Source organism: Gekko japonicus, unplaced genomic scaffold, assembly GCF_001447785.1.
Source record: "Gekko japonicus isolate JY-2015 unplaced genomic scaffold, Gekko_japonicus_V1.1 scaffold2, whole genome shotgun sequence".
Lineage (NCBI taxonomy): Eukaryota > Metazoa > Chordata > Lepidosauria > Squamata > Gekkonidae > Gekko > Gekko japonicus.
In genome coordinates, this window is record NW_015175358.1 from 4,421,608 (window position 1) to 4,436,893 (window position 15,286).

At 41.0% G+C, this 15,286-nt stretch overlaps 1 protein-coding gene across 1 annotated transcript in view; it reads right to left on the reverse strand.

Annotated features, from left to right (window-relative positions):
* SAMHD1 (SAM domain and HD domain 1) overlaps positions 1–11,013 on the reverse strand; it is a 35,428-nt gene extending 24,415 nt beyond the window's left edge. Inside the window, exons 1-4 of the mRNA XM_015425243.1 lie at positions 10,719–11,013; positions 5,238–5,304; positions 2,771–2,843; positions 498–658 (exon numbers count right to left, since the gene is read on the reverse strand). Coding sequence (XP_015280729.1) covers positions 498–658; positions 2,771–2,843; positions 5,238–5,304; positions 10,719–10,923 — 506 coding nt within the window. The 5' untranslated portion in view covers positions 10,924–11,013. The remainder of the gene's footprint in view (positions 1–497; positions 659–2,770; positions 2,844–5,237; positions 5,305–10,718) is intronic.
* Between the last annotated feature and the right edge of the window lie 4,273 nt (positions 11,014–15,286).

Consider the following 15,286-nt stretch of genomic DNA (forward strand, 5'->3'; position numbering starts at 1 on the left):
TCAGCAGGACAGAACTCAAGTCAATACGATATGAGCTACTGGTGTTTTTTTTAACATTGTATATCTACAATGCTAACTCTCTTTCTACAGTGCTCCTCTATTTTGTGAACTTGCAGTTAGTTTTATTATTTGGAAGCTGAACACTCCTCCTGCACACTAGGGACACATGTCTAACCAGACATTAAAAAACAGGGACGCTCAACAGTATAGCTATATGATATGCATAAAGTTGTAGCTCCCACCTATTAAGATAGAGGGGGTTCTTTCACTATAGGGATTTGTCGAAGTGTCATGTAAAACCAATCATGCTAAAGAGTGCCTTTTCTTTTACTATATATACTTTTCTTTTACTATAAATACTAGAATGAATCTGGTGTTATTGAAGAATTGGCTGTGCCTGAGAATATCAGTAATATGAGTCAGGTGGCTAAGTACACCAGTTCAGCAGAAACAAAGACACAGAATATATACAGAGAATGAACAGGGTGCCTCCTTACCCAAGGGAATGTTCAAAGCGGTTGTGTGATCCTCCTGGGAAAACATAGTAAGTACCACCTAATTGTTTAATGTATCGTAGACGCTGGAACTGGGGGGTATCAATGATTCGAACAAGCAGAGGATGCATTTCAATATGGCCATGAATTGGATCATTAAATACCTGAAAGTTGTAAAAAATATTTAAAAGTACAAAAATGATCTATGAAAAGAGTAGAATCAAGCTTGAGTTATTTTCAAGTAAGTGAACAGAACCAAAATTCTTTTTCACATTTAATACAAAAAAGTTAAGACACAGGATAATTAAAACATGAGGCTATCAATCAATTAAGGTTTATAATAGCTAAATGCATACTTCAATTGGATAAAGAGCACACAACACAGACGTTATACTGAGAATGTGAAACTTAATTAAAAAATCAGTCCTTAATGCTGATAATCTGTTCTGGGAAAAAATTATTTAAAAGTCCCTGAATAAAAAACAAAAAAGCAAAAAGAAAACCCACAAATACAAATAAGATCAGCAGGACAAATAATCAAAGCCTATTTCTTCTTCCTCCATGGCCTCAAGATAGGGCTTTCCTGAGATTAGCCCTACTGCCATGGGTCTTCTTCCTGAACTCTGGCAACTTGATCTAGTCTTTAACCCACACAATTCACCATGTTTGTGAAAGCATCCAATCCACAAGTCAGTACTAACAATCTATTTATGCAAGATTCTTGGTTGTTTTATAAAAATTAACAACAATATGTGGATGCCATTAGAATCCTAGAACTGGGTCATTTAGTCCAACCCCCTGAACAGTGCAAGAAATTCACAAATACCTCCCCCCCCCGGTGACCCCTGCTGTATCCCCAGAAGAGAACAAAAACCCCCACAACCCTCCAGGATCCCTGGCCAAACTGGCCTGGAGAACGATTGCTCCCTGACCCTATTGCCAATACAATACTAGGCAAGCTCATATGGATCCGATCAAGTTAATTTTATAGCCTGATATGAGGCCATAACCATGCAAAATTTCTAATAAGGTTTTAAATTATTTCTTTGGGTCTCTCACCACAAACCCTTCATCATTTGCATCCTAAAATAAGTTAGTGGTGACAGAACAATTACCAATTTCCAAATTAGCACTTTCCTCTCTGATCTTTTTAGCCAAAACTTTGATACAGTGATTAAACAACAGTGACAAAAGAGGACATCCTGGTCTCGTACCACAATATAATTCAAATCAGTGGTGAAAGATGATAGTTTGCCCACATTCTAATTTTAGGAGCCTTTTATTCCAAATTTACCCAATTAAGAAAACATTCCAAATCAAATTGGACAAGGGTTTCTTTCTGAAAATATCCTGTTGGATGTACAGAATGCTTTTTCAGCCTCAACAACATAAAAAACAGGGGAAATAAGTTATGTCAGCTTTTTTAAAAAGCCTGTTTGATCCAATCTATTTGTCTGGATTGCTATTCAAAGGTCTGTCAATATCAATGTAAGCATTTTATAATCAGTATTCAACAGCAATATTGGCCAGTAGGATGAGAACGGTCCCTTTCCTGGCTTAAACAGATCTATCAAATTTGCATCTTCCACGGAGTAAATGTCAACACATCTAATAACATGTATAAAGTATGTATAAGCAAGTTCTCAATTGCCTCCCCCCCAACTGGTCAGGCCATCTCGTCCTGGGACCTTATTCTTCCAAACTAATCCTGTATTCATTTGAAATACTAGGCAGAGAAAGACTGCAAAGAAAATTTCTCATATCATCCTCACTACTACATTCTTCAGTTTCTAAGTTATTTTTCTAAGTCACCAGAATCTTTACACTTCACTTTTCTCTGCTTGTAAATGGGCCAGCAATTTTCCTGACATTCTTTTCTCTAAACATAGGTTGTTTTGAATTCAATGTCTGCTGTTGAGCTTTTCATGGGAAAAAAGATGACCAAAAACTACCTTCGATATGATAGCCTAACTCTGCAATCCTAATCACAGTTATATCCTTTTAAGTCTATTGAATCAAGGGATGTTGCTGTTTAGAATAACACTAGAAAAGACAAGAGTCCAGTAGCACCTTAAAGACTAACAAAATCTGTGAGTAGTGACTCACGAAAGCTCACACCTGCCACAAACTTTGTTTGTCTTTAAGGTGCTACTGGACTCTTACTCTTTTCTACTGCTATGGACAGACTAACATGGCTACCCATCTTGATCTAGGATTACATTATAAACAGTAAATTTTTGTGTTTTGCTTCAGATTAATGTAGCTGCTTTTCTCACCTTCATTATGTCAGTATGAGTTTGTTCCAGCTTGCGCAAACAGGGTAGAAGTTTTGTTCTCACTGTCGGACATCTAAAAATTATTAAATTAACAGGTTACAGTTTTACTTCACAGTGTATTTTACAGTAATTTATTTATTTTATTGCATTTATACCCCGCCCTCCCTGCGAACGGGCTCAGGGCGGCTGAGGTCAACTTAAGTTAACTGTTAGGGCAGTGTTTCTGTATCAATTTTAGTAAAGGATCTTCAACATACTTGGAAGTTACTAATTTTTTTTCAATTGTAGCAATTCATGAAGAAAAATTTATTTATTCTGGTCACTATTCTCAAATACTAAAATCAGCTTTTCTAAATATGTATTGCTTCCTCTTCTAGCCATACTCTGTATTAAATATCTGCTGACATGAGAATAGAAAACTTGGATATATTCTACAATTCATACACTGATAAAAGCCAGACAGTGAAAACCCCCCCAGCAATTTCAGTATTTTATTTTAAAAATCTTGTAACATCTAACCCAAGAATGTAATAAAATCTAATGTGTTGCTGCTACTATAGTGGAAGGAGGCTTGTTCTAATTAAATATTGCAGCATTTGTAAAACTAAACAATGAACTGTAGCATTAATTTTTCATGGAACGAACATGCTTCATCAGATTCTTAAAGCAGGCAAAAGAGTATCGCCCTGAATAAGCTAGTATACAAAGTGGGAGTCAAACTCTGGAAACTGGTTTCCACCCATGTGTGACTTATGTACACATACAGTTCATGCACCTGATGACAAAAACTTTTGCCTATGAATGCTAACACGAGAGAAATCAGACTGTCACCCATGTAATTATTTGTTGCCAATTCCTCCACAGAACCACTGGCAAAGAAGCAGCATTTGAAAATAAGAGTTCCTTGATTACTGAAATTTACACCATGGTCTAGCAGCCCTTTGTGAAACTCTATCCCATTCTTCAGGCAAACCTCTCCCTCTCCTTAAATTCTATTGTAACAGCAACACCTGTGTTAAATGCTGTTGCACTACAGAGTCAGTTGCAAATGTGCAAGAAACGGGTTATATTCTGCAGCTGTTTCATCTTCCGCTGCAACCCCCCCCCCCTCTCCTTTCCCTGACCATGCCTTTCCAGCAGCCCCCAGTGGGCTGCAGGGGGAAGAAGACAGCAAGGAAAGATTTATTTCTGTTAGCCAAATGTCTTCAGGACATAACACGCTAAGGACAGGAGAAAGCAAGAGAGTACCAGAAAAACATCTACTTCTGCTTCATTAACTATGCTAAAGCCTTTGACTGTGTGGATCACAACAAACTATGTATACATACAACTATGATACGTAATTCCATTTAATCATCTGACAAAGTGTGCATGCACACGAAAGCTCACATCAATTGTTGAATTAAAAACATTAAAATCAAATACAATGAAGTTAGAGTCCAATGGCACCTTTAAGACCAACAAATTTTTATTCAAGATGTGAGCTTTCGTATGCATGCACATGTCGTCAGACGATGAAATGGAATTACATATCATAGTTGTATAAAGAAGGGGTGGCTTGTTAAATTAGCAGGCAAAATAGTAATTTTTTTTTTTTTTTAAACAGACCTAAAGAATGACACACTCAGTTTCTGGTTATCATCTGTTTCAGTTCAACTGGGGGGGGGGGAGCAACATAGGTAATAAATATGTTGGAACTGGAGACTGATGTGTCCTAATTTGTGAGAATCCTATTCTTAGATCCCCATCCATCATCTTTCTAGCATGGAGGCGAACGTTACAGCATCTTGGCTATGCAGAGTATTTTCCTTGTCTCCAAAACAGAACTACACTTAAATGCCACCCCCAGTTAAATCAAAACAAATAACCAGAAACTGAGCGTGTCATTCTTTTGATCTGTTTTTTAAAAAATATTTTCACTATTTTGCATGCTAATTTAACAAGCCACCCCTATACATACAACTACGATACGTAATTCCATTTAATCATCTGACAAAGTGTGCATGCACACGAAAGCTCACATCTTGAATAAAAATTTGTTGGTCTTAAAGGTGTCATTGGACTCTAACTTTATTGTATTGCTTCAGACCAACATGGCTGCCCACCTTAAGATCAAATGTGATTTTTGTGACTCAGAAAGTGCTTTACCTATGACCTGTCAATTTATCGTGATGTCACAGGCAAGCCAGTTCTTGGGCTTTATAGGAATTAATGATAACATGTAAAGACTGAAATGACAAAAGAATACAACATCACACAATTATCCAAACTCAAAGTGTATCAGATATAGATACACACACACACAAACATGCACATATCTATCTTCCCTAGGGTACTTTCTAGAGTTTTTAATCATAAATACAGTTCAAATCAGAAACAGCAAAAAAAAATCAAACCCCCTAATCTGCTTTTTAAATTAAAACACACATACTCATAAGAAAATTGGTTAGATGAAAGTTTCCCTTACCCAATTCCTATTTGTTCAAGATAAGAGCTAGTGACATGTGGCAGTACTGAACCAGTCACTTGATTTTCTAAGGAGTTAAGAAACAATTATTAGCATCTTTCTTTCATCTGAAAGTACATTGCAAAAATAGACAGCAATTTACGAAGCTCTTTTCAGAAAAATTATTTCAGTTTGTAATCTGTGCAAAATATCTCTAGTAGCATGAATGCATTCTGGGACAAATGAACAAACACTAAAACTCAGCAATCTGTATCTTGCATTCAACAGAAATCATGGGTTCCTTTACAGTGGGAGAGCATTAAAAACATGGAAGTACTGGACAGTATTACCATGCATCATGCATCAGGTAACTTTATTGCTTCAGCTCAACCATAGCAATCAACAAAACACAAAAATAAGGAAAATACAATAATACAATACAATAATATTACAATGTCAATACAAACTTATCACATAAATTGATCAGAAAAACCATATAAATTAACATAACCCTATCAATGTTTAGATCCAAGAATCAATGCAATCATATATGTCAATATAATATAATAAATATAATAAATCCTACCAAAATAATCCTATTAAATAAATTAATTTACAAATATAATGCACTTCAAGCATCTTAACTGTATCTTGGTCACTGATGCTACAAAATGTGCCATTTTCACTGTGATCCATCTATTCTTATCTGCCAATAACACAACTAATTTATTTTGCTCTGACCTTTCTGGCAAACATTGTAAAATATTTCTAAGGTATTTCTCCCAAACAGTTACAAATCTTGGGCATCGAAATGTAACATGAGCCAAATCTTCAATGATTTGTGGTCACAGGAGCACACTTGATCATCAAATGGGATCTTATTGTAGTGGCCCTTCACCACTGCCAATTGTAAAATACCCATCTGAGCCCTAGTAAATGACTTTCTATATTCTATGATCATTTGGTCACCAAGTAAAAAGGGCGAGCTATAGGAAAAGATATGTTGTTTATATAAAGTGGCTGAACTCATGGTACTAAGTAACCCATGATTTACTTGTGAATTTATGCCCAATCATCTTTTGTTTAATTAAGCATCTAGCAACTACACAACCAAAACCCCTTAAATATTCTTCAGATAATCCCAGTTTAACCAATAAAGACAGTGTCTGTGATCTCCATGATATATCTTTCTTCGTTTCATATACCATTGTAATTAGAAGCAATGCTTGGGAGAAAAAGATCTTCAGCCAGAAATATGTAACAAGTTTATGAACTGTTATCAGTACTGGTGGCAAAGCTGATGATGTGGAGTTAGGAACTCCCAACATCATACATGCAAATTTATTTTGTATAACTTCTAATGGGTATAGATTTCCAAATCCCCAGGACAATAATACATAATGGTAAAAAATTGCTGGGCTCCCATTTCATTCCATAATTGAATATATATTCTGCTGTGACTGCACTGGTTTTAACTAGTGTCTCAGTGAGACAATAGGATTATAAACAACGTAAATTAATAAATAAATGTTCCCGTTTGGATTTTCCCCCCTATTGGATTCCCCCCCTTAGCCTAATATACGCTTCTGCATTGTTATCAACTCTAGTAGAGATTCCCTGCATTCCCAAAGTTCTAACAGATAAGGGAGCAAACCTCCTTTCTTCTCTGCATCTCTGAACTCCTACTTTGCCCAGGTGCAGCAGCTTGTTAAGAAAACCCAGCAGAAAGAAAAGAATGACATTTCACTATTGTCATCCCCTATGGAGTGCTACCTTGGGATACCACTGAAACAATTATGTTGTTGTCTACTCCCTGTACTTCATTAGCATATCATACATTTTTGTGAAATTACATGGGATGTGCAGTAACACCAAGATCCAAAATTAGAACCCTTCAGATTCAGAATTTAGAAAATATGAAATTGCTGAATATTTGGAACTCCATTAAAATTAACACGACTTCAGAAACCAGTACTACAAATAACTGCAATGTTGATCTCAGCTAGTTTTTAGAAAGCAAAACATATCTCAAGTAACAGAACAAAGTTTGAGTCCAGTGTCATCTATAAGACAAACTTTTATTCAAGATATAAGCTTTCGTGTGCATGCACACTTCCTCAGATACAGTGAAACAAGACATCCTCAACCATTACATATAGGTAGAAGGACCCCTCTGAGTTTGAGTGAAGTTTCACATCTGTTTTAATTCTTGTATTTGTATGTTAACTTACCACTATTCACAGATTTTACCAACCGCTTTAGTCCAATCTCAGCTATAATCGCCCAGTTACTTACACATCTTGACTCTAAATAGCCCTTCCTGGCAACTTAACCTCCCCCCACCCTCTCTCTACCTATATGTAATGGTTGAGGATGGCTTGTTTCACTGTATCTGAAGAAGTGTGCATGTACACAAAAGCTTATACCCAGGGCTGTAGCCAGTGATGGGGTGTTGGGGGTGGCATCCCCATCACATGCCCTAATGCCCCCCACCCCACTGCTGCCTCCCCCCCTGAGAAGTACCTGGCCTTGCGGAAAGTGTTAAGCTGCGTTGCCTTGGGCTGCTGCCATGCTGGCCTGTCTGTCCTCACTTCCTTCTTTCCACTGGGGGGAGGGAAACTGGGGCACGCAGCGCTACCGTGCTGTGCTGCCCCCCCCCGAAGTAGCTTTCCTTGTGGGGTCAGCCCGAGGCAGGAGAGAGAATGGGGGGGGGGGAGAATAGTAGCTACTTACCCACTGTGCCTGTGTTGCTAGTGGCTTTTTCACGGGTCACATGATCATGGTAGCAACGCAGGAGCAGTGGGTAATTAGCTAGCTTTCACTTTCACAGAACCAGTCTGGTGTGATGTTTAGGAGCGCGGACTCTAATCTGGAAGAACTGGGTTTGACTCCCCACTTCTCCACATGCAGCTGCTGGTGTGACCTTGGGTCAATCACAAGTTCTTTCAGAACTGTTCTCGAAAGAGCTCTCTCAGCCCCACCTACCTCACAGGGTATCTGTTGTGGGGAGGGGAGGGGATAGACGATTGTAAGCCGCTCTGAGTCCCCTTCAGGTAGAAGAAGAAGAGATTGGATTTATACCCCACCCTTCACTACCTGAAGGAGTCTCAGAGTGGCTTACAAACTCCTTTCCCTTCCCCTCCCCACAACAAACACCCTGTGAGGTAGGTGGAGCTGAGAGAGCTTTGAGAGAACTATCCTTGAGAGAACAGCTCTGACAGAACTATGGCTTGCCCAAGGTAGTGAAGGGCGGGGTATGAATCCAATCTCTTCTTCTTCCCTTTCTCAAGAAGTTGGGCCAACCCCTCTGAGGCATAGCTTTCACTTTCATTTCTCAAGAAGTCGGGCCAAGCCCTCTGAGGCATAGCTTTCACTTTCCTTTCTCAAGAAGTCGGGCCAAGCCCTCTGAGGCATAGCTTTCACTTTTCTCAAAAAACTGGGACATGCTCCAGGAAGCATAGAGGTCGTCTTCTCTTCTAAGTAGCCTAAAATGTGAACTGCTGCCTGAAGGGCTTAAAATCCTCAGCTAGGTAGTAAAGGTGCTCTGACCTGGATAGCCCAGGCTAGCCCAAACTCATCAGATCTCAAAAGCTAACAGGGTTGGCACTAGCTCGTATTTGGATGGGAGACAACCAAGGAATAACAGAGTTGTGATGCAGAAGCAGACAATTGCAAACCACCTCTGAAGGTCACTTGCCTTGAAAACCTTATGACAGGGGTGTCGAGCTCATTTGTTATGAGGGCCGGATCTGGCATAAATGAGTCCTTATTGGGCCGGGCCATGTGTGTCATAAAAGGTAATGCCAGGTAGCGGAGATATGAACTTTATAAAGGACACAAACACAAAGGTGGTTTTTTTACTTAAAATAAAAACATGCTTAAAACATTAGCGCTCTTGCAATATTTTGTTTATTTAACAGTGTCTGATAACTGACACATCTTGCTCTGAATTACTGCATCAAAATGTCTGTGCTGTTGCAATCTCGAGTATGCTGTTCAGGTGTGCATCTGTAAGATGCAAACCTATGATGACGCAGCAGCAGCAGCAGCAGAACTGGAAGCAGCAGCAGAAGACAGCCAGTTCCACTGCAGGCCTGATAGAAGCCCTCCGGGGCCTAATCCGGCCCCCGGGCCAAATGTTTGACATCCCCGCCTTATGGGGTCACCATAAATCAGCTGTGACTTGACAGCAAAAAAAAGGGTACTTGACGACAGGTAGAAGAGTAAGCTGATGCTTGACGACAGGTAGAAGAGTAAGCTGATGCTATACCAGTCTGGAAAACAGATTGATAAAGGCATACATTTTGAGACAGCACCATTATGACAAGAGGCAGTGGCTGGCCGATAACCAAGGCTTTTTACAATGTGATGGAATTCCTAATCTGTATTATTATGGCAGCAATCATTTACCTGAGCCCTACTGAATAAAGCAGAATTTACTTCTGAATAAACATGCATAAGACTGCACCATATGTGACCTTGGATCAGTGCCATGCAAACAGCAATAGCAAATAAATAAAGCTAAGCTAAATAAGCTAAATAAAGCGGCTCAGCAGCATCTTTAAAGACTAACAAAGCTTATTCCAGCATAAACTTTCATGAATCAGAGCTCTCCTCATTATGCACATGAAGTATCCAATCATTAGGCAGATGCATTTATAGTCAAACCTATAGACAGCATAAAGTTGGGGAAGAGAGTACAAAACAAGAACAGTTTAAAACATAAGCAAATCAGAAAACCTGTCTACAAAGAGTGGGTGAGGTCCCAATTGCTGATAGTCAGGCAAAGCAGAATTAATACAGAATGGAACTAGTGCAATGTATATAACTATAGTTTAACTAATTAACATCCATAAGAGGTGGGAATGTGCCAAGAGATGAGCACCTCTAGTGACTAAGAATTCGTTCAGGTTTGGTGGGGAGATTATATTGACTTACTTGATGAATTCTAATACAGTAATGTCCCACTGGATTCTCCATCTGAACTTCCTTAGAAGGAAACCAGTTAATTTTAAATCAGTAGAAGAATACCCTGGAAGACTACAAAATTCACCCATTGGTTTCTGACCATTGTGATTTTGAGTATCATATTTGTGTCCATTTGTCCTTTTGCATAAAGCTAATTATGAAATGTGATTCCCAAGAAAGGAAAAACCAAGAGTAAAGCTTTGGACCAGACGCCCTGGTAAGGAGCAGTTTGCTGGTGGTTAAAAAATGTATAATTGGGGAGGGTCTTCACTTGTGGGGGATGGTTCAGAAGTGCTCAACATGGCTATCAACAAACCCTATAAAAGTTTTCCAGAGGGCACCTGTATATCAGAAGCCAAGAACGTACCAAAGAACCAACTTCAACGAGAATTCCCCAGGAACCCGGCGGCGGAGAACGCACCGACTACTCATCTCCCGCCCACTCAAGACACTGCGCAGGTGGACACTTAACGGGCTCCACAACACGACTCACAAGCGCCCCTCCCGCTCATTTCCCAGCTTCTTCCCGCTCACCTCGGAAGCAGCGCTGCACCGGGTCTCCAAAGCTGTTGCGGCGGAGGAAGCAGCAGAGTTGCTCGGTCCCCCAGTGCCGGGGGTGGAGGTGGTCGGGATCCGCATCTTCCCACGCAGAGACCTTTTTTTCGGGGGTGTGAAACCCTTCGGCCGGGCTGTCGGGCCGTGCCCGTTTGGAGATTCCCTCCTTGCCAGAGTTCTGCATCACTTTCGGTGAGGAAGACACGCGGCGCAACCTCCCTCCTCGCGCGCTCGGCGGAATGGGCAGCCGAAGGGCCCTCCTCGCCAGCCCAGAGAGGCGCTACCCCCGGGGAAAGGAGCCACGTGACCCGCGGCAGCCTCTCAGGGCCGCGGTGGGCGGGTCACAAGCCAGTTTGCGAGACAGACGCCTGCTCGGCAGGGCTGGAAAATAAACCAGCGGCTTTCGAGCCGGCCTTGCCTGATTGACCCTCAGAGGCGGAGGGAGATCTTGCAGTAGGTGCTTTCGAAGGACGTCCTGTGAAAGGCTTCCGAGCGGTGTCCGTATTAAGTATATATAGATTAGCCTTCAAGGTGCCACAGGGCTACTAGTGTACTAAAGCCTACCCCCACTTTCCCGATCTGATTTTTAACTTGTTCTGCTCATGGAGTAAAGTGATCGAATGAGGTACTCTGCTGGAGGTTTCAGTGGAGGGTACCATTTTCGTAATGCCTCCCCATGTCAAATTTTTTTTTAAAAAACCCACACCATGTAATACCTTCTATTAAGGCAAACAAAAATAACACAGTTCTGCCGGCTGGATTGGGGCGGCGGCAAAACATATCCCAGTGTTTTTGAAGTGAATTAAGTGCTCTATGGCCAATGCAAAGTGGCCTTAACACCTCCGCCTGAAAGTTTTCTTCTCCACCAACATGCAGGTTGATGAAGAGTTTTAGAGAACTCAGAAGCTTGCACGATGTGACGTGCTATTTTGGTTGGTCTTAATAAATGATATTACTTTGGGGGGTGGTATTTTGCTATGGACCAATATAGCAACCCACTTCTTTTTGTCTAGTCAAAAACTTCCTGCAAATAATAATTAAAAAATTAGAACATCATAGACAAAACCCAAACTCAGGCTGCTCCTTGTTGCATTTTCTACTTGCAAAAAAATTCCATTTTGTACAAATCATTCTCCCTCTCGCCTGCAGTCTAGACTTTACCACTTGTCAGCTATGTTGCTATATAGTTTATGGGCCCAGGTTCGCTTTCATGACCTGTGTGCCAGTTGCTGCCGCATTCCTTTCTCTTCTGCTTCTCCCCCTTGTTATCACTGACCTTGTAGCCAGCTTGTGTAGTGTCTTCCCATTAATTACCCGTGAGATTGGTTTCATTTCCCAGCCTCGCCTCTAATTGCCTTGGTCCTTTCCCGCTGGCGGGAGTCAGGCTGATTGGCCCATAGGTGTGTGTGTGGGGGGTGCTTTCGAATACCCTATATCTCTCTCAGCTTTCTATGATGTAGTCATTCCCAACAGTGCCTGTGTCTATGCTACCATAGTGCTAACAATAAAGTAAAACCTTTGAAGAAGCATGTGCTCTGCTGTTTGACTGTGGGTCCTGACATTCTGTTGCATAGATAGTGCAGGTCTCTCTCCCCCTCCACACATTCACAGGACCCCCTTAAGACCCAGTTGGCAAATCTTTCTTCCTTGTTTCAAGGAGACACTGAGACTATGCAACAAATCTTTACTGTGCCAGCATCCTATTTAAAATCAGACCTAAGACTGATAAGCACAAGCCCAGGTACAGTTTACATGCATTGCAGAGGTGTTAGGCAAACTGCTTGCTGAGAATTGTGAAGTTTTATCCCCTTTCTCACTGTCACAAAAGGAAGGATACCAGAGCTGGGTTAAGCTTTTCGCTTCACTTGAGAACTTCCATCTGCCCCACTGTGCCCATTAGGTTCTGCCCTGGGATACCACACACAGTTTCTTCCCCAGATGCTTCCTCTTTGACTCCTCTGCTCCATCAAGTGATCTATCAATTACCATGGTGCCTCTCAACTTCTGAAACATATTTAAAGGTGACCCTGGCAAGGCACCTGTGCAACTTTGTATTCAACCAGCATCTTGTTTAACTTTGTATTAAACCAGCATCCTACTATTACAAATGACTGTACAAGCCTGATTACCAAATTGTCATGGAACCTCATGTAAATCATGCACAGTATGATGACTGTGTGTATTCCTATCGGTTTTGTTTCATTATTTATCGTAAGTTAGGCTATGGCTTGTTAAATCTACTTACCATTTTCTTTCTTGCTGTCCTAGTACACAGTATCTTCAAGAAAGTTATTCACCTAGCATAAACCAGCTCTGGTAACGATTGCAGTAACTTCTCACAAATAGCTGTCTGCCTAGCATCATCAATCCTAGGAAACAAAACTCTAATCGCACAATTGGCAACTAGGGTATCACTTAGACATTTTTCTTCAGCAAGCTGAGACAGCAGGAAATAGGCCTTTTCACACACACTCAGTATCATATGATGTATAAACTTCTCAGAGCTGATCAGTGCGGGCGCCTTCCTACGTACATGCTTTTAAGAGAATCTAGATTAATTTAGATTCAGTTTAGATAGTTTCTATCATGCATTCTTGTTTAGAGAGCCAGCATGGTGTAGTGCAGGGGTGGCCAAACTCGCTTAATGTAAGAGCCACATAGAAGAAGAAGAAGAGGAGGAAGAAGAGGAGGAAGAAGAGGAGATTGGATTTATACCCCGCCCTTCACTTGGAGTCTCAGAGCGGCTTACAAACTCCTTTCCCTTCCCCTCCCCACAACAGACACCCTGTGAGGTGGGTGGGGCTGAGAGAACTCTGACACAAACTGCTCTTTTTCAAGGACAGCTGTGCCAGAGCTTGTGGCTGACCCAAGGTCACATCAGCAGGTGCAAGTGGAGGAGTGGGGAATCAAACCCGGTTCTCCCAGATTAGAGTCCGTGCACTTAACCACTACACCAAACTGGCTCTCTCTTGTGTCTGAGAGCCACAAGACATGAACAAATATTACATATTTTTATTGGGAAATATGCAAATTTGCTTTTTTATTAACATTAAACTAAGACTGTCAAAACAAAAGGGGTAAAAGCAGATATTGATAATGATATTTATTTGTCCAATGATATTGGTTTGCTAATGATATTTAGCTTCCCTGGCCGCTCTGCTGGGAGCCGCACAATATGTGTGAAAGAGCCGTATGTGGCTCCCGAGGCAGTTTAGCTACCCCTGATATAGAGGGCAACTGTGGAGGTAGCCAGACTGATTGGTTTACCTCTAACTTCTGCTGACTGGAAATATATTGTCTCAGAATGGTATGGGAACAACTAACCAGGTGGGTTGGTGAAGGAACAGGGGTAATGTTAAGTCGCTCACTTAACAAAGCAGTCGGAGAGTGATTCAGCAAGAACACAACTTTATTCTTCAACTCGAACACAACTCCAACACGGATCAACATCTAATAGCCAGAACAGAACAGCTTTTACATTGCAGTTGCCCTGCTTTTAAACTCTCCCGGCGAATGTAGCTTTCGAATACCCTATATCTCTCTCAGCTTTCTATGATGTAGTCATTCCCAACAGTGCCTGTGTCTATGCTACCATAGTGCTAACAATAAAGTAAAACCTTTGAAGAAGCATGTGCTCTGCTGTTTGACTGTGGGTCCTGACATTCTGTTGCATAGATAGTGCAGGTCTCTCTCCCCCTCCACACATTCACAGGACCCCCTTAAGACCCAGTTGGCAAATCTTTCTTCCTTGTTTCAAGGAGACACTGAGACTATGCAACAAATCTTTACTGTGCCAGCATCCTATTTAAAATCAGACCTAAGACTGATAAGCACAAGCCCAGGTACAGTTTACATGCATTGCAGAGGTGTTAGGCAAACTGCTTGCTGAGAATTGTGAAGTTTTATCCCCTTTCTCACTGTCACAAAAGGAAGGATACCAGAGCTGGGTTAAGCTTTTCGCTTCACTTGAGAACTTCCATCTGCCCCACTGTGCCCATTAGGTTCTGCCCTGGGATACCACACAGAATTTCTTCCCCAGATGCTTCCTCTTTGACTCCTCTGCTCCATCAAGTGATCTATCAATTACCATGGTGCCTCTCAACTTCTGAAACATATTTAAAGGTGACCCTGGCAAGGCACCTGTGCAACTTTGTATTCAACCAGCATCTTGTTTAAAATGGGCTCCTACTATTACAAATGACTGTACAAGCCTGATTACCAAATTGTCATGGAACCTCATGTAAATCATGCACAGTATGATGACTGTGTGTATTCCTATCGGTTTTGTTTCATTATTTATCGTAAGTTAGGCTATGGCTTGTTAAATCTACTTACCATTTTCTTTCTTGCTGTCCTAGTACACAGTATCTTCAAGAAAGTTATTCACCTAGCATAAACCAGCTCTGGTAACGATTGCAGTAACTTCTCACAAATAGCTGTCTGCCTAGCATCATCAATCCTAGGAAACAAAACTCTAATCGCACAATTGGCAACTAGGGTATCACTTAGACATTTTTCTTCAGCAAGCTGAGAATAGACAATTCAGC